The sequence below is a fragment of the Corvus hawaiiensis genome, chromosome 9 (assembly GCF_020740725.1).
Source record: "Corvus hawaiiensis isolate bCorHaw1 chromosome 9, bCorHaw1.pri.cur, whole genome shotgun sequence".
Classification (NCBI taxonomy): domain Eukaryota; kingdom Metazoa; phylum Chordata; class Aves; order Passeriformes; family Corvidae; genus Corvus; species Corvus hawaiiensis.
In genome coordinates, this window is record NC_063221.1 from 19,127,203 (window position 1) to 19,150,814 (window position 23,612).

A 23,612-nucleotide genomic window follows, 5' to 3' on the forward strand; every position below is an offset into this window, starting at 1 on the left:
ACTGCCTGACTAATTTAAATCCACTGAACAAGAGGTAAATTAAATGCACTTAACCCTTCAGAATTTTTTATTCAATGCTAAAAAATTTTATAAAACCCTCTTCCCAAATCAGCAAATTAAGCCTTTTTAAAAGAATAATGTCATTAATACTCTTACCTGAACCTTCCGATTCTTCTTAGATGTGAAAACATTTCTCCACCAGGAACATACTCCATTACCATGTATAAATTAGAATTGTCCTAAGGAAATCAAGGAAACAAGTAAACACACACAAATACATATCAGGCATACTATAGTCTCTATAACTCCTATGTGGAGTACATTTTATTGATGAATGAAAATGAAAAATTTTAGCCATCCGATGACATTGACAAATATAATGCAACATGGGCATAAATTATTGAAAAGATGCAAAAAAAGCATCACATATCTCAAGAAATCTATTTTAAAGCAAATTATAAAGATAATTAGTGAGGTCCAGATGCAGAATGGTGTGTAAGAGACCTGAAGGAAGAGAGGGTAAGATGACTACTGCCAGGCAAGACTTTGAACTCTTAAATGTTTATACGTGACAACCTGAGATATTCTTGTCTCCACAGCCCCTGCCCCAAACCTCAAAACTCTAAAGATAACATGTCTGCTTATTTAAAATTATTTTAAAAAAAGACAAAAAAAAAAGAAGGAAAAAGAAGGCACATATCACTGTATAAACTAGAAAGCTACTCAATCTCTTTACAGACTGACTAGTACTGTCATGAAATTAGAAGCTAAGCTCAAAGTTCTTTCCTTCATGGTTAAAACTGTCATAAAGACCTGCCTCAAGTATAAATCTCAAGCAAAAAAATCTGCAGAACAATTACAAATTTACCATTCTATATATTGGTACAGAAGACATGCTTTGGTATCTCTCTAAGATAAAATAATGCCTAAAAGCTCCCTTGCTTTACAAAATCCAGTTGCCCTCCAAAAGAAAACTCTGACGAGTTTAATTTAATTTTTTTTTTTTAATTTGGAGATATCCTTTCAATCATTACCTGATGAACCGGGGTATATGAAGTGTACACGAGTGCACTCCACTCCTACTCAAGCCCTGGCAACAGTGCCAAATGAAGCATCTTTGAAAACAAAAATACTTGAACTATGGTACTGTAAAAGTTATACATTTTAATATCTCAAGTGCAAGCACGCACTTCCCTGAAACCCAACAACTACTTTGAAAGTAATGACTACCTTAAAAGAATACTCCAGTTTAACAAGGAAAGGAAAGTTCACCGCTTGTAATATTCTCTTCTCGTTCAGTGTGTGTTCTATCTGCTTCAGTTTGACAACCTAGGAGACAAAAAACAATCTTCAGCTTAAGTGTGATATTTTATAATTGTCGATAAATTTTTTAGTGTTAAACAATTAGTTGAAAGCAAGCTTGTAACTTTACTTATGGATTCCTAGTACAATAAAAGAACCAATAAAGGATTAAAAAGTCTAACAACATTTAAAGAGTGACACTTGTGCAATATGGTTGGCAGACAACTCTACAAATAATGCTTCTTCCTACTTGCTGAGTGTAAGAGTCAGTAAGGAAAACCTCTCTGCATTTTCTAAGAATTGCACGTGTTTGTTATGGACATACTTCCTCAGCACTTCAATAAAATCCGTGTGATCCTTGGACCCTTGCTAAGAAAGGCAGGAAACTGTGTAGGACACATTTAATTATGAATTTTGTTACCTGTTAACAGGAGTAAACAGGCTTATGTTACACAGCTCACACATTAGTGACAAAACTAAGGAGAATACAAATTCAAAATCTCCATTTTTATAAACAGGTTACTTCTTGTAATCCGTTAAAATGTTAGGCTGCTAACAAGGCAGCAAGTGGCAGATTTCTGATCATTGTTCTTTCTCAGCAATTAATAATTGGTTTCCTTGTGTTAAACCCCAACATTGCATAATGAATTATATCCATTTTACTTAATCCCTACTGCACAATTTATCTCTAACTCATTTTGAGAATGGCATGATTTTCAAGTACAGTTAGGGCTTTTTTTCCTTGCTCCATAGGAAACAAGAAGAAAAAGTACGAGTGATCAAAACAAGTCTGTTTTTATGTTTGGAAATCAAATCTAACTGCTATAAATAAGAGATAATCAACCCTGCCTGAAACTGTATTTATAAATTTAACTTTTAGATGCAAAAGGTAGTACCTGTAAAAAACTTACTACTGCTTTGAAATAAATGTCATACAAAGGAAATAATGATTTAAAAACACTAAATCTCTTTTGAATCCCAGATCTTTAGGGTACAAATAAAGTTTTGCTCAAATCGACTCATTTGTGGGAAGTGTCTCCTTCATCCCTACGCTACAGTACTGGAATGACCTTGTCCATCCAAGGAAGAAGCCGAGGCTCTTGTCTGGCATTGCAGCTGTACACCTCACAGACAAGACTTCACCCTTGTTCCTGCAGCCCCTCCCAGTGAGGTACTGGAGGGGGATGGCAGCAATACCCCAGGCTGAAGCTACTGTTTAACACTTCAGAATGTCCAGCTGGGGCCCCAGACACAGCTTTGCTCACACTTAAGCCCAGGCTCAGGGCATGGCCAGTGTCACCTTCCCTTATAGAAATGGTGTCTGGCATGTTACAGCCTTCCTAATGCAAGGCAGACAAAGGAATAACATCCCTACACAGAAAACTACTGGCTGCATCAACATCTATGACATTTTTTTTCATGTTCTATGAATCAAGCATGAGACTGGATAACAAAGACATACACGGGATGCTTTCCCCAAGTAAAATGGAAATGAAAAATTATAGGCAGCCTGCCCATCGTCTGATTTCAGATATCTGTATGTTTTCTGTAATAAACAAAGAAATAGAAACATGTTCTCACCAAACCATATCCTATTTTTTGAACAATTAATGGAAGCTACTAATATATTTCTAATAGAACACATAAATAAATAATTATGCTAAGTTGAAAAAGCAGGTATTTCATAAAGGAACACATCAAGACTTCTTTTTATAGACAGAACCATCTAATTTACTAACAGAAGACTGATGTTTGGATGCAAACATCTTTATAATCCCATGGAATCATTTACTACAAGTCCACTGCAATTGTTAAAAATGTGACTTTTTGCTTTTCCAGCAAAACACTTTCCAATTTTAAGAGGTAGATTACTACCTTAATTAACTTAAGGGAGTAATTAAGAACTTAATTATCTTTCTTGTTAAAATCCTTGAGTATTTTTATGGCAGCTTTCTGAAGTAAGGTGTTATTTCCTAAATTGCTCCAGTGATGACAACTCAGCCATTCATGAAAAAGGGTTCAAAGAAAAAAACAGCTGAAAATTTGAAATTTGGTGGTGGGCTCTTAGGGCAGCACTGAGATGCTACAGTAGCTCTGCCTGCAGGATGCTACCAGCCATACTGAGGTAATGCTGAGGTACATTTCCAAATGGGTGGAAATGGTCTGGGCTGTCTTTATTTGTACTATGGTGGAATGTAATTTTAACTTAATTGGATTTTTTTTTAAATACAAGTTAGAAACCATTATAATAGGAGAATGCTTTAGTTGCAAAAAATTCAGCTTTTCTGAGTAAAAAATCCCATCATGTCAGATTTGACACTAAAAGGCAAGTGTACTTTAGTTTCTGTTTGTATGACCATTATAAAGCAGTCCTTCATTAAATGAACCATTATTCAAGGTCCAGGACCCCAATCACATGTAAAGAATACTGGAACTGCAACTCAGGCAAAACAGTTTCACTATGTCACTGCCATAGTTCCATTACATAAAATTCCTCAGAAATGTAATAATGCCTAAGTGCAAAAGTCCACATTGAGGCATGGCTGACTTTGATTTTGTTAGTTGCTGATTATTAAGTTCTCTTTGCCAGATTAATATTGTCTTAAAATGACCTTTGTTATACAGCAGCAAAGTTACGTATAGTGTCTTGAAAGTTAGAACAGCTCTTACATTGAGGACTTTTGAATCTACTAATCTAAATAATGCACTATTGAAAAACTTGTCAAAACCATTAAAAACTACTTGTATTGATAAATTCTGTTAAAACACTTCTTTGCATTCTGGAATTCTGTACTATTTAAAATTTAAACTTTATCAAATGGCATTGCTTACTTAATCTAAGAGTAATAAACTGCTAAAAAAAAATCAGGCTGGAGCAGCAATACAGGCTCAGACTACAGCACTGAAGTTTTCAACGCAGAAAATGTCCATTATGCGACAGCTGTTCTGAGACTCCTGTTCTATCTACAAGGTTACTAAAGATGCAACAGGATTATTACATAATTAAACATACAGAAAGTAATACCTCATAGGATCAAGAATGGAAAAGAAATTATTTATGCAGACAATTTTAATTTCAGTTACGGTTCACAAATGAAAATTTTGAGAATTTCTGATCTAAAGAGTCTTCCAGAGTTTTGAGCTACCCTGCAAAAGTTTTTTTGTTTATTTGAACTACAGCACTACAATTTGCTTTTCCAAAGAATATACAGGCCACCTTACAAAACCTAAGCAAAGAATTTACCCAATAACATTTTATGAATGCCTTGGACACTAGTTAAAGCCTCTTTAGCCTGTTGTTAATGTTACTAGCAATTGTACAAAGTCTATACAATCCCAACAACTGAACCTACTGGCTAAAAAAGAAAATAAAGCATTAAATTATCACTGGTATCCAAGTGTGATAAGAAAAAGCACAGTATGTGCAACTCAGTTCAGCCACAGCTGTAGCTGTTCATCTGCATCAAACTCTTCTGTAGCACAAACCCCACTATAAATTATACCAACCTTCTGTTTGTCCAGTATCTTCATAGCATAATACTGTTCTGTGGATTTATGTTTCACCATCATTACTCTCCCAAATGATCCTGTTCCAAGGGTTTTTTGCCTCTCAAAATCATCTAGGCCAGCAGTATTCTACATGTAGGATATAATCACATTATTTACAAACGAATACACAAAGACAATTTTAACTGTATGAATTCAATTATGAAAAAAGTTGAGTAATATTACATTTATCAAAGAAACTATAGCCAACTATACTGTTATAATGTGATACCTGTCAAATTTTAAAAAGAGATTTTACATTGTACTCATTAAACCAGAAGAAGACTTAACTGAATTATATCAACATTTCCTTAATTTGTCCATACAGCTGTCCATACATGCTTAGTAAGGAACATCTAGCAGTAAACAGATCATTAATTATAACATGCAGATAAACAACCCCCTCTACTTAATGATCAAGAATATTACAACATGCAAAATCCCCCAAGCTCTAAAGACAGTTCTACATGAGAGTTGACTGGAGACCACATCCCTGAGTACATTTTCTCAGACATTCATTGCCATAGCATGTCAAATGTTGCTTTAGAACAAGAATGATCCTTCTCCCAAATCTCAAATTTTACAAGATTTCTCTCTAACAAGCTCCTTAACCAGCTCCCAAGCCCTATGCAGTAGTCTTAATACTCTTAATTCCACTTACTATTACGGGGGAAATTATTAACACGGTAAATTACAGATGTGCCAACACTTCTGGTTATTAAAAAAAGCCAACTAAAAACATGCCAATAGATTTTGAGTCTTGCCATGTTGATTGCGAACATCATTCTCATAAGAGAAATTGTTGTTCAGTGAGAGCATTTCATCAGCTCATATCTGGAGAAGACCTGAGAACCTTTGTTGATGAACTTCAGTGAAAAGTGACAAAGCTGGCATTAAAAAACCTGAAACTCCTTTACAAATTGCACTAAAATGATTTCTGTTTTCTGCACTGCTCATTACAGACTGACAACACACTGATAACATTATCCAAAAAATGCAATACAGAAAATTACTGAATGCTTAAATGAGTGATACCTGAGGGGGGCTTTCCCATTTTCTTAAAAAGTCTTCTTTGGCTTTGGCTAGGAACTCTTTCACTGAAAACACACACAAAAAAGTACATTTTAATTAATATAATTAATCATAGGTGCAATGGAGATGCTTTGTTAACAAAATACATAAACTTCATTATCAACTTCTTTCTTCAATTCATAATATGCTATTTTCATCATGGATGAAAGCAAGCATCGATGTCTCTAGAACTTCTACCGTATCTCCAGGTGATATCTAAGCTTTCTGAAGTAACTACATCATTCTACACAAATTACTTAAACTTTACCAGCTCTAATAGCTCACAATACTCTATAGGCAAGCAAGCCTTAAGGTGATGTTAGACATTCTTAATTCAGCTGGGAAAAAACCAAACACCTGGCATTTATAAATAGCCATTCCACAAAGATTGACTTCTTATCTCTTTAAATAAATGTTGCATTTTCTTTCAGCTGCTTGAGTGTAATGTCAATCTCATTGCTTTTTCCCCTCATCACCTATATTTAAAGGCTGTTTGCAAGCTCAAGGACCAAATGGACAGCATTACTGCAAGCAAAGACAAAGCACAGGGCTACGACGACATTGCGTATTAGGCATGCCCATAGTCAGAGAATATGCAGTTTTAATATTGATTTTCCATTGAAATTGAAGGAAACTATAATGGCAAAATTCTGGATGACTGTTTAAAATGTGCACCAACATATTTTGTTCAGATCATCTCTCAGCTGCTCTCTTTTTTTTTAATATCAATGCTCAGCCAGATCAATGCAGATTACTTCATGCACAGTCATTAATGGGAGGTGTTTCAGAAATTGCTGTGGTTCTGAAAGAGTCACAGAATCAAGAAAATATCATACTTGTTTTGTGTTCTCTGAATCATTTCACATAATACTACATTAATAACAGTGGTTTTTCTGTACTGTGACGTTCTGGGACAAGCAATTGCTAAAAATACACAGCAATATGTCAAGATTATTCTGGTCAGTATCTAGAAATCTGTGTTTTAGCAACCGTATTTTACGTTTCAACAGTCAAAAAATTAGGTTTATAATAGGTTGTAAACAAATCACCTGATGAATCAGAACTTCTTTGTACTTTTCAGTGAATACAAATGTTGACAAAGAAAACTTCAAAAATTCTCTTCTTATACTGGTACACTTCCAGTAGCAGTAAAAACAACAGCAGCCCTGGAGAAGGCTGGTTGTAAATTTTTTTTTCCCTTTTCCCCCCCCTTCTTGGGTGTGCTATGGGACCTGGTTATCACAAAACACTCAAAGTAGGTTTATGGCTCCCACTACTGCTGGCTCTAATGGAGCATAAATAAAATGGAAATTTCAAAAAAGTTGTCAAAAGTTCAGGCAGACCTCAACATTAGAAAAGCGTTTAAAGCATGATATCTGCTCAGTAATTTTATTTTAAGAGAAACAAGCAATATCACAGAGGAGGAACATATTCAGTATTCTAAACTTATGGTTAAGTAGAGCAATAAAAACATCGTTTATATCAAAGAAACTACTTTAAAATGGTATTAAAACTAACTGAGAGTTAAAAATATTTTAGTGGCTAATCAGCAAAAAATGCTTACATATTTATCCTGTGTGTAGAAAATATTTCCTTTGTTTTTAGGTTATAGAGGTTATTCATGTAATGACTTTTAATTATCCTAATTTGAAGAGAGGACAGGATTTCCTGTGGTGTGAAATAATTTTCAACACAAAAAAAAAGAAACTAGCAATGCCCAAATTCATGTTTGATGATCCTTCTTCCATTAGGAGAACAGAGATGACTTGATCAAATGAGGAATACTGATACAGTTTTTCAAACACCAATTTATGTTGAAGTAGCACAAATACTTTCTCTTAATGACAAGAAAAAACCCATGAAAATCATTAAGACTACCAAAAAGCTGAGCCTTCAAACTGAAGTGGCTGTAGCTTAGAAGAGAACATTAACACTATATAGCACAACTAAAACATGAACTGGTGTTGTTTTTTCATGTTATTACAGTACATATGTCTTAAATATCCCTTATGCCATCTCTGTTCATATAAATAAATATTTTAAGTTTCCACATATTTTGCACTGAAGTATGACTATTCAGTATTTATAAAAATATACAATGACATTTACAGTCATTTTTGTCTCTGTTCTTCTTATGGAATAAAGAATGCTGTTTATGAACGAAATGTGATCCAGCTGGAAATATTCAAATTGTGGATTTGTGAGAAAAATCTCTCATTTCTAGAATACCACTAAGCCACAAGCTCTCCTGCAACAAAACTCCTACCTTGTTCTACTTTATTTTGGCTCTCTTTTCTTAGAAAGCAGAATTGAACATACATTTTCAAAATACAGCTGCCCAACGGTAATAATTTATCTGCAAGTCTCTGTCTTTTAAACATGTTTTGTGCTGTGTTTTATTAAAACCATGATTTCATCCTAATGAGAGAGTAGATCAAATTGTGCCCGGTTCTCACTTTCAGAGGTCACCTGGGCTCCTACACCTCAACACAATTCACAGGTGCTTACAAACAGAACTTAGGCAATTAAAGTGCATGCACTTCAGTCATTTCTCAGAACACGACTTGGAATTTGAACTTTTGAAAATTATCTCTCAAGCACAAAACAGCAGCTCTTGCTACAGGAGAACAGATTTAATTTCTGCTTTCAAGTGCAGAACCAAAATTTACACCAACTGGGTAGCAGTGGCCATTGGTATTACTGCGATGACAAACAGGTGTATTAGATGATGACTTAGAGGTTGTCCTCAAGTGCACATTTTTAGCCACTTTACAGTATGACAATGTGGCTCTTGTTTGCTTTTCTAGTATAACTGTACCTAGCATCTGTGACTTTGGGCACTAATGAAGGAATGAGCATACCAAACGTCTCTATAGGTTCCCCAAGGGTTTGCAGGAACATTCACCCACACAGATGAGATGATGAAGAGAGGAAAGAAAGAGAAGAAGAAAAAAAAGTTTTATGCATTTCCACAACAAACACATAGAAAACACAAATACATTCCACCCTTTCCCCTCCCCACTCAGGAACAGACCCTGTAATAAACCAGCCCTTTCCCACACAGACAGAATGACTCATGCTAAATCACAGAATGTTTGAGCAAAGAAAGAAAAAAAGCACCAAAGGCAGCTAAAATCAGTATGAAAAAAAGATGATGCATCACAGAAATAAGCACATCTTAGAAAACTTCAGGAGATCAAGCTGGCATCTTTAATAATTAATCTATTCCAAGACATACACATCCACGGAACTGTTGCTAACAATAGTGTATCTATCTTCATCACAGCATGCTGGATCACAATAAAACCTGTAATCGGGTGATCTTCCCACTACTTAGCACTTTGTTCCAGAAGACAGCATGTGTGAATTGCATGGCATGTGGTAGATAGCACAGAAGTGCCAAGCAGTCTCCAAAAAAAAAATCTCAATCAGATTTCAGTCCTATTATCCAATAACAGCAACTTGGGACGTCTAAACCGCACAGCTGAAGTTACTGTATGCAAAGTGGAATGTACACAGGATCCGGTATGGACACCATATGAGTACAATTTAATTTTGTAAGACTGTCAAAAAAAAAGGAACTAAGGAAAGAGATGTGGATATACAGGTTCCCATAAACACTGAAGAGCAAGGATCATTTGTCTATGGCTGAGGGAAGGGAAGATGAGACTGGGGCAAGGAGTGTATGCACAGATCAGCAACAGACCCTACTCAGACTGGGTTTACTGGTACAGTAGAAGTTGGAGTGTGGAGGCTGAAACCAAAGCCAGAGGAGCTGTTGCTCAAGAAAGGAAGGTACTAGAAGGAGATGGCAAAGCACAGGTAACAGCACCAGTACAACAACAAGGACCACAGCGGAAACAACTGAATGTGGCAGGAAGGACACCAGTTAGAACTGGAGAGGATGCACCAGTTGTCCCAGGATTAGGCAAGCACAAACACACATCAAAAACCCAGCCCTCCGTGACCAGCATGAGCAAGCATTTGCAGGAGGCAGGTTCTGTGCAATGCGAACACCCAAAGCAGAAAATCGGGTGAGATCCAGAAGAAGGTGGGAAGAAATGGAATAATGGCCCAGGACCACAACTGAATGGCCTGAAGCAGTCTTACAACTTTAGCCCACTTTGGTTCACCTTGGTCAGAAGCAGTGCAACCACTACAACATACGATCTCAGCTACCCCCTTGCATATCACAGGTGGCCTGTGGAGAGCTGTACTTGGAACCAAGGCAACATGAGGATAAGCAGGGAAGTCTGCTGGAACAGTGCTCTGAGGGAAGAGGAACCCAGAGGTTCCTAGGTAATGCCAGCATAGGAGAAATTAAAAAAAATGCAAGCAACAAACCAACAAAACCCAAACAAATGAAAAAACTCTGCTAAAAAACTACACACAAAATCGAAACACCCATGAACCCACCCCCAAACAAGAGGAAATTGCTCTCTATTAGTATATTCACACAGTTCACAATATGTTTGCTTGTTTTACTGATCAACTTTTGTATGAAAAGTTAGCATGCTTATAAAAAAATTGTTAACCAAGGGTATGAGTACTTTGACCTAAAACACAGTTTAAGAGCAAGTGAATCAGAAGAAAGTTCCTGGAAAAAATCAAGAGGGTGAGGACCTCTCAGTTGCAGGATTGCAATGACAGCAGAGGGAAAAGGGTCACAGATGGAGCAGTCCTGAGAGTTACCATGAGTTACTCTGCCTTTCTCCCACCTCCCACATGCACAGTATTTGTTATCCTCAATCACATCTCCCACAAGAGCCAGCAAGCCAGGATTTTATTTTTTGTAAGGGGGGGAAAAAAAAGTATTTGGCTAGGATTCACAGCAAGAAAGCAAGAACTAAACTGATTAAGACTAAACACTGGGCACCACTACAAACCCCCATCTGCTGTGCTAAATGCCAATCTCTGTCTGGTATTTAAAATGCCCTTTATCAAAATACAATTCAAATTTTGTTCCAAAATTGTAATATAATCATTTGAAGTCTGGAGTTAAATGGGCTATTTAATTAAATCATTTAATGGAAAAATGAATATGTATGAAGAGATTCTGGTAAATGTATATGTATATTGCATTTTTATAAAAAGTGTATTTATAGCCTTAAACTTTATCAAGATGTATATAGATACCTCAGTCAATCCTGTGGTTATAGTACCATATTTCAGAAGCAAGTGAGAAACTTCTGATTCCAGTTCCAAGCCCCATTCTTATACCATTAACCTGTCGTCTTAATTTTTTAAATTTCTCTTTTGATTAGCAGGAATAATATAACAAGGCTCAAAATAAGGTTTCTCCGCCCTGGCAAGTGTTTCAAAATGAACACAGCTAAGCGTTAAGTATTATTATACACCCAGAGGAAGCAGTGTGAGCACCAGTTAACATTTTAATAGCTGGAAAACACTTCAAAGCACAAACTAAAATGTTATCATTGAAACAGACTGTCAACAAAACCAAAACACTTTGTTTCTCACAATATGAAAATGGTGGGTGAAAAAAGTCCAGGTGATATAAGCCTGGTCGAGGGCAAGTCCACCTTGTCTGACCAGTGCAGTGAGCACAGCCACTGGCCCTCTTGTGAAGAGCTGACCAGCAAGGAGTCTGTCTTGTTTCTGCTAGGGCAAGGTAAATGAACTGCATCAATTTCTCATTTATCATGATTCTGACTTTGAGAGCAAGGTTTTGACTTTATATTTCTCTTTAAACACTAACTATGATAAAAACAGGTGATGCAGAGCAAAGCAACTTACCAGCTGAAATGGGTAAGAACCTTCCTTCAGTTAAAAAAACCAAACCAAAAAACCAAAACCCAACACTCCCCAAAAACAAAGAGCCAAACACATGGAGCAGTTCTGAAAGAGCCCATTTGCTGAAACACAAAACCTGAAAGTTCTTAGTCGATACATGATCATGGAAGAATTATTAACTTAATATAAGTTTGCTATTAAAATGGAAGCGCTAATTATCTAACTATAAACCTTTCTATGGAATACCAGAAAGGACAGGAAGAAGTGGAAAGGAGAAAGGCATGGGAAAAAAAGAGAGATAAACAGGATGAACAGTAAATTAAGGCCAGTTACAGCTGCTGTGCTTAAAAACGAGAAGAAGGCACTAGAATCTGATCTTCGTAGAAGCACATTCAGGAGTTAATTTAAAACGTGAAGCAATTGTAAAATACAAATTGCTCTTATCCATTACAACTCAATTTTGGAACACAGGCAAAATCTTTTTTTAATCTTGTCCATGATTTTGATGTCTTAAGCTAAACAGTATTTTGTGAATTTTATAAAAGCAAATTTAAAACAGTTAAGAGCTCTGCAAAGAACCCAGTTCACCTCTTTACTTGGCTGGCTATACAGCAACAGCCTGCACAAGAGATGTGACAGATTAAGACACACCAGAACAGGAGCCAGGTTTTCAGCTATCAGAGATAACACTGATCTTTGTTGAATTCTGAGCAGTAGATGCTCTACTGCACACAACTGCCAGAGTCAGATTGACTTCCTTCTATTTTTATTACAGATAATATATTAATTTAATTTCCAAATCCAATGCTCAGTCTTTCTCCCTTGTTCTTTTCTTAAATACCAAAGTACTGCTTCAGAAGTGGTAAACCCTGCTAATGCCAAAAAGTGTAGTATAACAGGGGCCGCTCTGGGGAGACAGAAGCAAACCAGATAACAGAGTCACTTAGGACATGAATCCCTGAAATTTTGTTTAACCCCCTGCAAAATGTATAATGTAAATCAGTAAAGTCAAATGTATGATGCAAAGCAGTAAAGTTTTTCAGTTAGAAATGCAACCAAATCTTGTACTAGCACTGTTCAGCAGAGCTGTACATGCATATATGTCCCCGTTCAATCATTTTCCACAAAAAAATATACAGATGAGATAAAACTCTGCTTTCTTGATCTACAAGACAACCCAGACCCAATGTTCATCAAAATTAATAAACAAACATACTTTAAGAAGTGACTTCTCAACAGAAGATAAATGCCAAAAGCCCCATAGCAGCCAACCAAAATTTATGATCCAAAATAGGATCTATTATTCAAATCCTGAAGTAATAATTATATGCAAGATTTCCTCAATGCTGACAAGCAGAATAGCTTCATCTGCCCATCCATGTATAGGATGTGACAAAGTCTGCTGCAGATTCCTGGTGGCCCAAGAGCTGTTCCATGCCACCTTAAGGTATTCTGGTCTCTCAGGCTGGCACCCCTCTTTATTACCCAAGTTTTCCTTTCAAATTAAAGTGCTATTAGCAACCTTTTGCTGGTTGATTAGAGCTGGGGGTTTTTGTTTCAATTCTCTAAATGAACCAGTTAGAACTGGCATTCAATTAGTTCTGGAATATGTTAAAACTAGTCTTTGGCTTAATGAAAGAAGTCTCTCTCATACCTTCTTCCTGCCCTTGAAGCATTCATTGAAGGAGATGACATATTCATAAATCTGCTTCTTCTCTTGCAACAATCCATATGATTTGAGGCTTAAAAGTCCAAGAAATAGCAGTTTGGTTTGTTAGGCTACAGTTCAGTGCTCAGTATGGGCTGAAAAAACCCCCACACCCCAGTGTTGTCCTCTCACAGTCACTCATTCCTGCCTCTCTGTAATGACCTTCCTTGAAAGAGCAAAAGCATTCTTGGGTCTGACTGCCAAGCCAGGTCAGGGAACCAGCCCAGATTAAAAAGTAATGGGCAGAAGGCAGGGAATGACCAGAGAAGCAGCTCCCTCTTCTTCCCATGAATGCTTTTCCCGAGGTGAGGGAAGGGAGAAGTGGGGTGGAAATGGACAAATACAGGGGACAGAACTGCTCCTTTTCTGAAAGGGTACCAGCTTGTCCTAGTGTGACAAGACCATGAACACACCACACAGGACTGCTGAAAAGGATTCTGAGAAATAATTCTAATTTTAAGCTATTGATTTTCAATTATTGTATTGAATAATTCTATTATCTTAAAATTTAAAATTAATTATGTGTTTAATACAATTACTTTCAAATGCAGTATGTAACACTCCCTACCTAAAAAATTTGTTCATACAGAAAAAATCTGTGTGAAGAACCTTAACACGTAATATCCTAAATTATCATACACTGAGGTACTTTGTAAGCAATTGGGAATTAAGCTGCAGCTGTGCAGTACCATCCTCTATAGCTGTTGCTGAACTTTATCCAGCAAATAATCTAAAACGTTACAACTACCACAGGACCTGTAGTGTAAAAGACCATCTTCCTGTGTGAAATATAACAGATATTAACAATATAACAAAGAAAACTGAAAACTGTGTGAGAATTTTGAAAATTCAAACATCTTTTGTTCCTGCAGTGCACATATTTCCATGGTTACCATGTGGGGAGAAAGAAAAAGAATACACTTTAAGAATGAGTTCCAAGAACAACATTTTCTAGGGCACTACTATAAAATATCTTGTAAATGTACCACATTTTTGAGCAAAGGTTTTTAGCAAATTCTAGTAGTTAATACAAATAAAAAAAATAAATCAGATTTTCCTCTTACAGTCAAAACCACTTACCAAGAAGAATGTTTACAGCACCTGCTGCAGATTCCCTCTGGTTAAGCCCTCTGCACCATTAAGATTCTGGCTAACTGGTCAGCACCCACTTCCCTCCCCAGATTACTACCCCACATTTCCTCTTTGTAAAAGTTCCGTGACTACAAAGGGTAACATACTGCCAGGCAGCTATCCCTGAGACAAGGCTTTATGGCTAGATTATTAGCAACAGTAAGCATAAATCTGCAGGTAGTTGATCTGATCTGCATATTGACTAATGAATTCCCTGCAAGCAGGGAATAATACCACACACACTCATGCACAAATAGATCTTCCTTCTAAAAGTAACCTTTAGAAGTTTTACTAAACTAACTTCTTCCTTATACTCCAAACTAAACAACTGCAGGGGCTGCTCATTGTATGGATGCATTTAACAAGTTACTTGAGAAGAGAAACTATTTTGTTGCTTCTTTTTTTTCAAATGTTTAATACAAGGCATAAAAATAATAGTAGGTGCACCAAATTTGGTCTATGCGCACTCATGTCAAAGTCCACTTCCCATAAGCTACCTTGTCCCAGCCCTTGCATTAATAAAACTCCACAAATTTTCATATAGATACTTTGGGATCAGCAAGACATCTTCATAGCTGTCAGGGTAAATCAGCAAAATAGCTCTTCATCTCTTCACAAGATCTGAGCTTCTGACACATCACTGCACTGACATATCTCCTGCAGAACATGCTTTCAATATTTACAGGAAAGGGTTGCCTGCAGTAACCAACCAAGCAGGAGAAGTTCATTTATACCCTTAAATAGCAGAGACTGGCTTCCTGAATAAGGAAGTCTTATGTAAATAAACACATTTCACAATTCAACACATGGAGTGAATAACAAGTTTTTGTCTGCCTCAGGATTAAGGCAAGCAAAAAGTAGGTAAGAGTGTTTATTATCCATTTTGATAAAGAATGATATTTTAGAGAGAAACTGAGTAAATTCAGCACTTATTTGGCATAAAGGCAGGCATAAAACTTGCACAGAACTGAACTGCAAAACCTGAAAAAAAAAAAAGAAAGCTAAAGAAATTAAACTGCATTAATTCTTATTGGGCTGGGGTATCTGTCAACAGCTAAGAATGAATAAAGAAAAACACCAAAAACATTGTGCAAGTTACAAAACTGTCTGTAAGAACCTCCATAATTAAAGCTGGGAAACTCCTGTGAACTTTGGCCTGTAACAGCAAAACTAACAGCAACTCTCAGAGTAACCAGCAACAAATATATAAACAATTTGAGATGTAAACTAAAATTCAGGACAAGAAACAAATCTTTCTCCTAACAAAATATACGTAAGTAATGCAATGGGGACTAAAGTCAGTCAAAGTTCAAGATTCCAAATTCCCGTTCCTTTGGAAGAAACCTCAATTCTATTAAACTCATTTTTTGCTTCTATCCCAAACCAAGCACTGTGAGGGAGCATTCACTACGTGGATGCATTTTAAGAACAATGTCAATGCAGCAACTTCTGTGTTGCCTTTTTCAAATATTTTGTACAAGAACTAGAACAAAACATGAACCCAAGTTAACACCCAAGAAGTTGCCCTAGTTTGCTGTCAGAGGCTAATGGGTAACAGTGGGGAATTTTTGAAAAGAAGAAAGCATTAGCCCCATGAGACACACATAGGAAGCTGTATGGTTCTGGCACCCGGAAATTCCATGGCATCCTTCCATTTTCTATAATCTTTTGAGCAGCAGGAATAATCAGTTGCTACTTGTTGTCCCTTGCCCTTAAAAATGTTCCCAGGGCACATAACTAAGATATTTACACTACCTCCCTTCACTCCTTACACATGCCTATGCTCTAGTGTGCACAAAACTGGACAATATTTCAGCAGAGTCCATCAGCGTGGCTCACGCCCTTTCCATGTACTGTTCCATCTGTCTCCACGCACTTCTGGTAACTGCCATTTGAGTACAAATGTCTGTATCAGCAATTGCCTCCATTTGCAGTATTGGAAAGCAGTAGCCCAATCATGTAATTAGTGATACTTCAGAATATTAAGCCTATTCTTAGTGGAACGGAAGATGTAGCAGACTATACCTTTCACCCCTGGGAGCTGGGGCTATTAAAGTTACTTGACCTTACAGCTTTATCTGTTCAAGCTGTTCAAAACAAAAATCCAAGTCCAAAGAAATAAAAAACCAGCTTTTTCTTTGAGTTTTTCTAGGAAAAAAAAAAATCTAATCATGTAACCAGAGCTTTTTTGGGGGAGGGGAAAAAAAAGAAATAAAAGGGAAAAAAATTAGCCACTTGTATTTGCAATTGAAGAAAATACATCACGTTTTCATCAAGGTTTCACTTGCATCTTGGCCATCTTTCACAAGGAAAGCATCTGATTTTATCCGCTGACAGGGTGTAATGTAACATTGCTGCAGTGAAGACAGCCACAAAAGTGCATTGAAAAGCATTAAGTGGTTTAAACAGGAAAATGTTTACAGCAAAGACTGAATCTTGATGGAGCAGGAGATAGTCATCTTTCCCTTGTCAAAATTAGATTCATAGGTATTTTTGATGGGGAATCAACACCTGTTAGAAGTTGTAGCTATTTATTTCTATTTTTTAATGGAACTGGGAGCCTGCATGTCAAGATGAATGAAATCTACAGATGCAAAATGCAGAATAAACCCCCAGGGCAAAGAAAAAACCCCAAGCCTAAAAACAACCACCACCCCCAAAAAACCCACACCACTAAAGAAACAAAAAAACAACGCAATTGTTGAGGTTACAAACAATTATAATGTTTTTCTCACCTAGCTTATGTGAAATTTATTCCTTTTGTGACTCAATCATAAGAGAATATCCAAACCAAAATCACCCAAAATTCAACATTCACAGAGCTGATTTCCACAAATCTCAATTCCTGTGGAGGCTACACCTAATGGTAAGAGAAACAGGAAAACGCGATGGAAAAGCCAGCCTGGTAACAAGTGGTGAAAAGCAGAGACTTTCAGACCCCAGGAGGGACCTCTCCCTGACCAGACGAGGCGGCCGCATGACATGGAGGAAGTGCAGGGAGGCTGTCACTTCCCCCCACTTCCCCCAGAGGCTGAGCAAGGGCAGCTGGTGGCGGGGATGTCGGGATGCCACTGCGTCCCTGCGGGGCAAGTGCAGGCCGGCCGTGGGCCCGTGTGGCTACACCAAGTCCCCACCAGGTCCAGGCTGTGCTCCTACCTGCCAGCACCCCTGCAGGGATATGGGAAGCACCCACCAGGGGCTGGGACACCACTTTCAGGGACAGCCTGCATTTAGGTTTACTTAAACAGCCATGAATGATGCTGTACCACAAATCTCCATCATGTACGTACAAAGTATTGAAACACTGTCTTAATAACTGTATCAGTTTTGACATTTGTACTTTGCACACCAAGGAAATGACAGCCACACTTTCCATTCTGGGGAAGATGACCTCAACACATTTGTATGAGATAAGTATAGACAAGCTGATATTAGATAAGGCAGTGGGATAACTCCTCCCAGTCTTTATCTCATGCCATATACACAAGAGAAATCTTTGTAAAAATGGTCCTTTAAATTTGTAGGATTAAGCAAAACCACACAGACACACATGCACACAAACCCCACATACATGATTAACTGCTATTTCTTTTCAAAAAAACTCTGTCTCAAGTCATTTTCCAAAGCTCCAGACTATCTGAAACAAAAAGGCATCATTTCGGAAACTAGCATATTTGGGCTTTTTGCAAACAATTTTCAAAGGGTATCTTTTTCTAAGGAAACAAATTTACAGAGTATATATTTAAAAAACAACTTTCAATAATATTACAAGTAAGAATATAGCACTTCATAACTCCATTATATTCAAAGTACCTTATAATAAATAGTCAAGGTGGTTTTGGAAAGTAAATACCTGCCTGATAAGTTTACTAGATCTATTATAGTATCTCATTTCAAGTGAGACTCCCCTCCCTTACTTCCATGAATGACCTCAACTATTCTGCCATCCCAGCATTTAGAAGACTAAAAATTATAGCAGAATAAGCTGGTTCAGATGAAAAACAACAAAAGCCTGATCAGAATTTTTAGGTGATGATTACAATAATTTCAGAAGGCCTCTCTGATTTGTATCAATTCCCAGAAAATAATTTATTTTGAGTGGCACAGAAAATTAAGTGAACAGACATGTATATATTCAATTAAAAAATTATCCAAATCAGATATTTCCAAAAGAAAGCTTTAAAATAAAATTTAAAACACTAAATACCAGTTATGCAAAGCAAACTGTTTAATAAAAAACCTGCAAATCTTTAAGACTAATAATTTTACACAGAAACCCACAGTGAGTCGATTACAAAAACAAAGAAATCAGCAGTCGATGCAGCTCTGCAGACAAGAAAGGGAAACCTGGTAGATTTTCCCTGATTGTGAAGACGGAACAAAAAAACGTGTCAAAAGGGAATAGAAAAGACTTACCATTCATGCTGAAGAGCTAGTTTTCAGAAACATATTGCTCCAAATATTAATCCAACAGTTGATGAATATGTTAATCTCTACCAAATCAGTGCTTCAATCTCTAAACACACTTACACACTAACCAGAAAGAGAGCACACAGAATCCAGAGAGCTGCTCTTCCTTATGAGCTCCTTGTGATGCAAAAAACTACAAAGCACAAGATACCAGTAGAATATCAAAATCAATATTCAGGACACGGGTATTTGGTTTTGCTCATTAGCTACTACTGTTCTGACCAATGCTACCTATTCATGTCTAAAGCAACTCAAAATGGCAGGGGAAAAAAGCATGCAAACACCAGGAGGGTTTAAGATGTTCTCAATTATATCAAGCACTGGTTGTTTCCATGGCAACCTTAGACCAGAATTATCTGTTGACTTGTACCCAACTAGTAGTTATTCTAAAGCTTTAAGCAATTCATACAGTATGCTCTGTACATTATTTTATATTTCATATTCATTTTTCTCTCTCTACATACACATATACAACTATTCAGCTAAATCTCTATAAATCCTTCTACTGTATTTGGAAGTATATTGGTATTATTTTGAATCAGAGACCAAATGACACTCCTTTGACTGTTCATCACCCATCCGCTTTCAATTTAGGGACTATGAAGATGGCAGATGCACTAGTGGTGACTCTCCTGACCATTTCAGTTATCCAAGTTGTAGATATTCTTATGCAGATTTGGAAAACACTTTTACTGGTTCAAGAATGTAAGACTCACACTGATCTTCCTGTCTCTACATTCAAAACCAAGCAGCCTCATTCTCCTTTCCTTTCCCATTTCAATTTTACAAAGAACAACAAGCAACTAAAAAAACAAAGCAAAAATCAAAATGTAGGTTCCATATAGTTGCAAGTGGTCACAGTCAAGACCTCTAAACAAAGAACGAAATGCATTGTTCTGATGGCTGCCATCACATCCCTTTCACCCTTGGGCAGTGCAGCACAACTGACCTGGTTACCAGTCCAGGCTGCACCATCACATGTGTGCTCAGTCAGCTTTTTAAAACAGATTCCGAGGCCCGTGGTGCCCTGCGCTACCCTCTGCCCTACTGGACTCTGAGCATATTACAAAACACATTAATTTCATGCATCAACCAAGTATCCGAGGCAAGTCAGAGAAAGTGTATGCTTTATGTATCAAAATAACAAAGCAAAGATGTTAAGTTTCAAACTCAACCACTGAAAATCCCCTAAGGCCATAGACCACATGGCAATTTACTCAAACCCACAGCACTGACAACAGCCACCCACAACACAAAGTCCACCCCAAACAGGCAGCAGCTCCTTCCCCTTCAGCAAACCCAGAGCTTCAGCAGAAACTGCTTGTAAAAGAACAGAATCAGACCTGCTATTGTATTTCATTACAGCAGAAGATATAAATACATTAACTTCCTTTTCAAATGGATTCTACCTGAAGCCTAAAACAAGAGAAATTCTGAGAAGACACTTTCCAATTTTTTTTCAGGAATCAGAGTGCTTTTGCCTTGAACTTCAAGAGTATTTCATGCTGTCTGCTAAGTAGCTTCACCTAAAACTTTACACTAAGGTTTTAAAGTTGCAGTGACATTGGCAGAATATTTGAGAATATTCAAATATCCTTCCAAGACAAACACCAGCATGTTTCTAAACCACTGCTTATTCATTAAACTTTCTGTGAAATTAATCTATAAGCTGAATTCAGTGGCTCTAGGCAATTCTATGACACTGCACTCTTGGATATAAACCCCCCCTGCCCCCCGCAACGAAACAAAATGACCCCCAAACAAACAAAGCAACCAAAACAGAATGAACAAACACCTTGTTTCTCTTTCATATTTTACAAACTATTTTCAGAGATGATGTATTTTTCTGAAGATCTAATTAGGAGCCAGAAGTAGACAGAAATTACCTCCTCCACTGTACTCCTTATGTTCTCTATCACTCTGGCTACAGTGGTAGTAAAATGAGAACCTTTAAATGTGCACTCAGTTCATGGGTACCTACAGTAATTTAAATTATTATTTAAAAAAAAATAATCTAGAGGTTGAAAGTAGAGTTTTAGGATAAAGAATCAGAATTTCACCCCAAAACCAAAGCTACACAGTCACCCATAATTCAGCTACCAGCTCAGCAACTTCAGCTCAGAAAACTGCATGCAACTGCTCTGCTTAACTATGACTTAAAATAGCATTCACAGAACAGCCATTTTCACCATGTTTATCAAGAGACACAACAGTCCATTTCCTCATCAAACATGCCACACTAGGAAGCCTGCCTTACACAGAGGGGGGAAAAACTAGACTTGTACACAAACAGGTCGCAATTTTTGAGTGTCAGTAGGTCATTACCATTACTTTCTTCACGTTACATAAACAAAAATGCTTCAGTGTTATTTTTTCAGATAGCTATTTACATAAAAAAGAGCTTCTACATAAACACAAGTATGCACCTATTTTTACCAAGCTGAAAATATTATGGAGAAGTGAAAGCTCAGAATTTATGCACTTTCATCATTTATCTTCCTAACAAAATGAGTCAATTCTTTCCCATCTCATTTGGGAGACCTAGATTTAATCTATTTTAGATCACTGCATTAACACCTTTTTGTTTCCATGTTTACTGCTTATCCTCTGAGAATAGATTCACTCCCTACTCATACAATATTTTAAATTTCAAGCAAGAAGTATAAATACTGATTTTCTTCATGGTAACACTGTGATGCTAAGCATTTCCAACATGGCCTATCTTCAACTGAAATAATTGTGCTATCTCAAATCCATCAATGAATCTGAAATTTGGAACAAAATTATCATAAATTACCATATTGTAGCATTTTAAAATGAGTATTTAACCAGAGACAAGAATTGCTTTGCAAAATACTACACAGCTTTAAAATTAAAAAGAAAATCAAATGTCATTTTTTTTAGATTGTGATTTTTTGGAAATCTCTTTTATTACTCCAAATACAATCATGAAAACTTTAATCCATACAAATAATACTGTAAAATGTTCACTAATTAAGAAATTAAAGCTAATCAGCATTCCCACACTAAGTTAATATGTAATAGTTAAAATCAAACACAATTTTATATTGTTTACCACTATATAGAGTGTTTCTGATGTATATATCCCTTAAAAGAAAACTATGAATTATGAAAATCCCTATAATTAGAAGTTTAATCTGTGTAGCAGTGTCTGCCTATTTCAAAGTTTAAACATTCTAGTCTTTAGTTAGAGTCTTCTATTTCTGCTGAACTCGCTGATTTAATCTGAATATGAAAGAAGTAATTTAGAAGTAAGAACTGGGGTGGGGGCTTGCCAAAACAAGTCAACTGTGTTTTGAAAGAAAAGAAGGAAAAGAGGGATAAATTCTCTTGCCAGCCACCAGCCCATGAACCAGCCCCCATCTCCCCCTGCCTGATGCAATATGGTCTTCCCATTAATACCTTTAGGTAATGAATTATAAAATTGCCCCAGAACGTATCACACATCAGTGGTCACACTTCATTCCCAAGGTAAACCGCAGAGCAAATACCTATAAAAGAAACAACGCCCTCCCCACACTTACTTGTTTCGTCCCACTGGACAGTGAACTCAGAGCACCGTTGGCTCTCATCTTCCAGAGCCGCCCTCTGCTCATGCGCACCATTCTTGGAGTGCCTATGGAAGAGGCGATTAGCGAACCCTTCCAGTCTCTGCAGTGCCGTGGCTGTCCCCGTGCCCTGGTTACAAGGGACCTCCTTGTGCCCTACCATCTACACACACCAGCGACGCTCACAAAAGCAAAAGAGAAAACATCTGAAGGCAGCTGGACAACCCAGCGCCACTAAGAGCTGTGCATGTGTCGGGCTTCCTGCCTGCAATGTTTGCTAACCACGACTCTCTTCTACTTCCTGTTAAGGAAAGCTCTATGATGTACTGGTTTCTTCAGTGAAAAGTCTCTTTTCATGTAAATTGAAAAGTGTTTTGTTTTTTAAAAAACAAACAAGCAATAATTTGTCTAGCATGTGTTCTCATAGCTTTTTAATGCATTACACTTCATATTTAAATACACATTTTATGTTAGAGTACTACAAACAGCCTGTTCAGAAGTAAAGATTAGAAAGTAGATATTTTTTTAATTTACCACAACCATGTGTGAAAAAAACCAAAAGTAACTATTCTGCAGTTCCTCCCCTGTTATTAAGATGGAGGACTACATCATCATAGCAAACATAATCCGCTTGAATCTAATCATTAGTAAACTCATGCTTTCAACTAGTCAACTTCCTAAGCAAGGAAGTTACTGGCAAACACTACTTACTTTATAAAACTTATTTTATTACTGGAGGAAAAAAATGTATTGTTTTCCTCCTTTGTGGAAAAAATCATTGAAGAAGTTGAATTCTATCACACATTTAAACACAACTGCATTTTACTTTTTCAAACTTGGTTCTACTTACTCTGTGAATGAACCAAATGCATTTAACTTTTTACTGATAAGATTTCATTCTTTCACAAGAAATTTTACTATTTTCAATTGTGGACTAGTCTAGATAGTGTAATTTTTAATGCCACAAAATAGAAGGAAAAGAAATTGAAAGCTGCATTTAACATTATATTAATTTGCAAATTATGTAATTTTGCATGCTTACAATGGGTAATACTAAATATTCA

General features: G+C 36.8%; 1 protein-coding gene across 5 annotated transcripts in view; it reads right to left on the reverse strand.

Annotated features, from left to right (window-relative positions):
* PRKACB (protein kinase cAMP-activated catalytic subunit beta) overlaps positions 1 to 23,612 on the reverse strand; it is a 67,092-nt gene that overhangs the window by 12,560 nt on the left and 30,920 nt on the right. Inside the window, exons 1-6 of one of the 5 annotated variants that reach the window (XM_048312481.1) lie at positions 18,926 to 19,256; positions 8,781 to 8,789; positions 5,884 to 5,945; positions 4,810 to 4,938; positions 1,231 to 1,329; positions 157 to 239 (exon numbers count right to left, since the gene is read on the reverse strand). In XM_048312481.1, coding sequence (XP_048168438.1) covers positions 157 to 239; positions 1,231 to 1,329; positions 4,810 to 4,938; positions 5,884 to 5,945; positions 8,781 to 8,789; positions 18,926 to 18,932 — 389 coding nt within the window. In that variant the 5' untranslated portion in view covers positions 18,933 to 19,256. Of the gene's footprint in view, positions 1 to 156; positions 240 to 1,230; positions 1,330 to 4,809; positions 4,939 to 5,883; positions 5,946 to 8,780; positions 8,790 to 18,925; positions 19,257 to 22,524; positions 22,754 to 23,612 lie in introns of those variants that run through there. The other 4 variants (XM_048312479.1, XM_048312478.1, XM_048312482.1 and 1 more) reach the window with 4 other exon arrangements.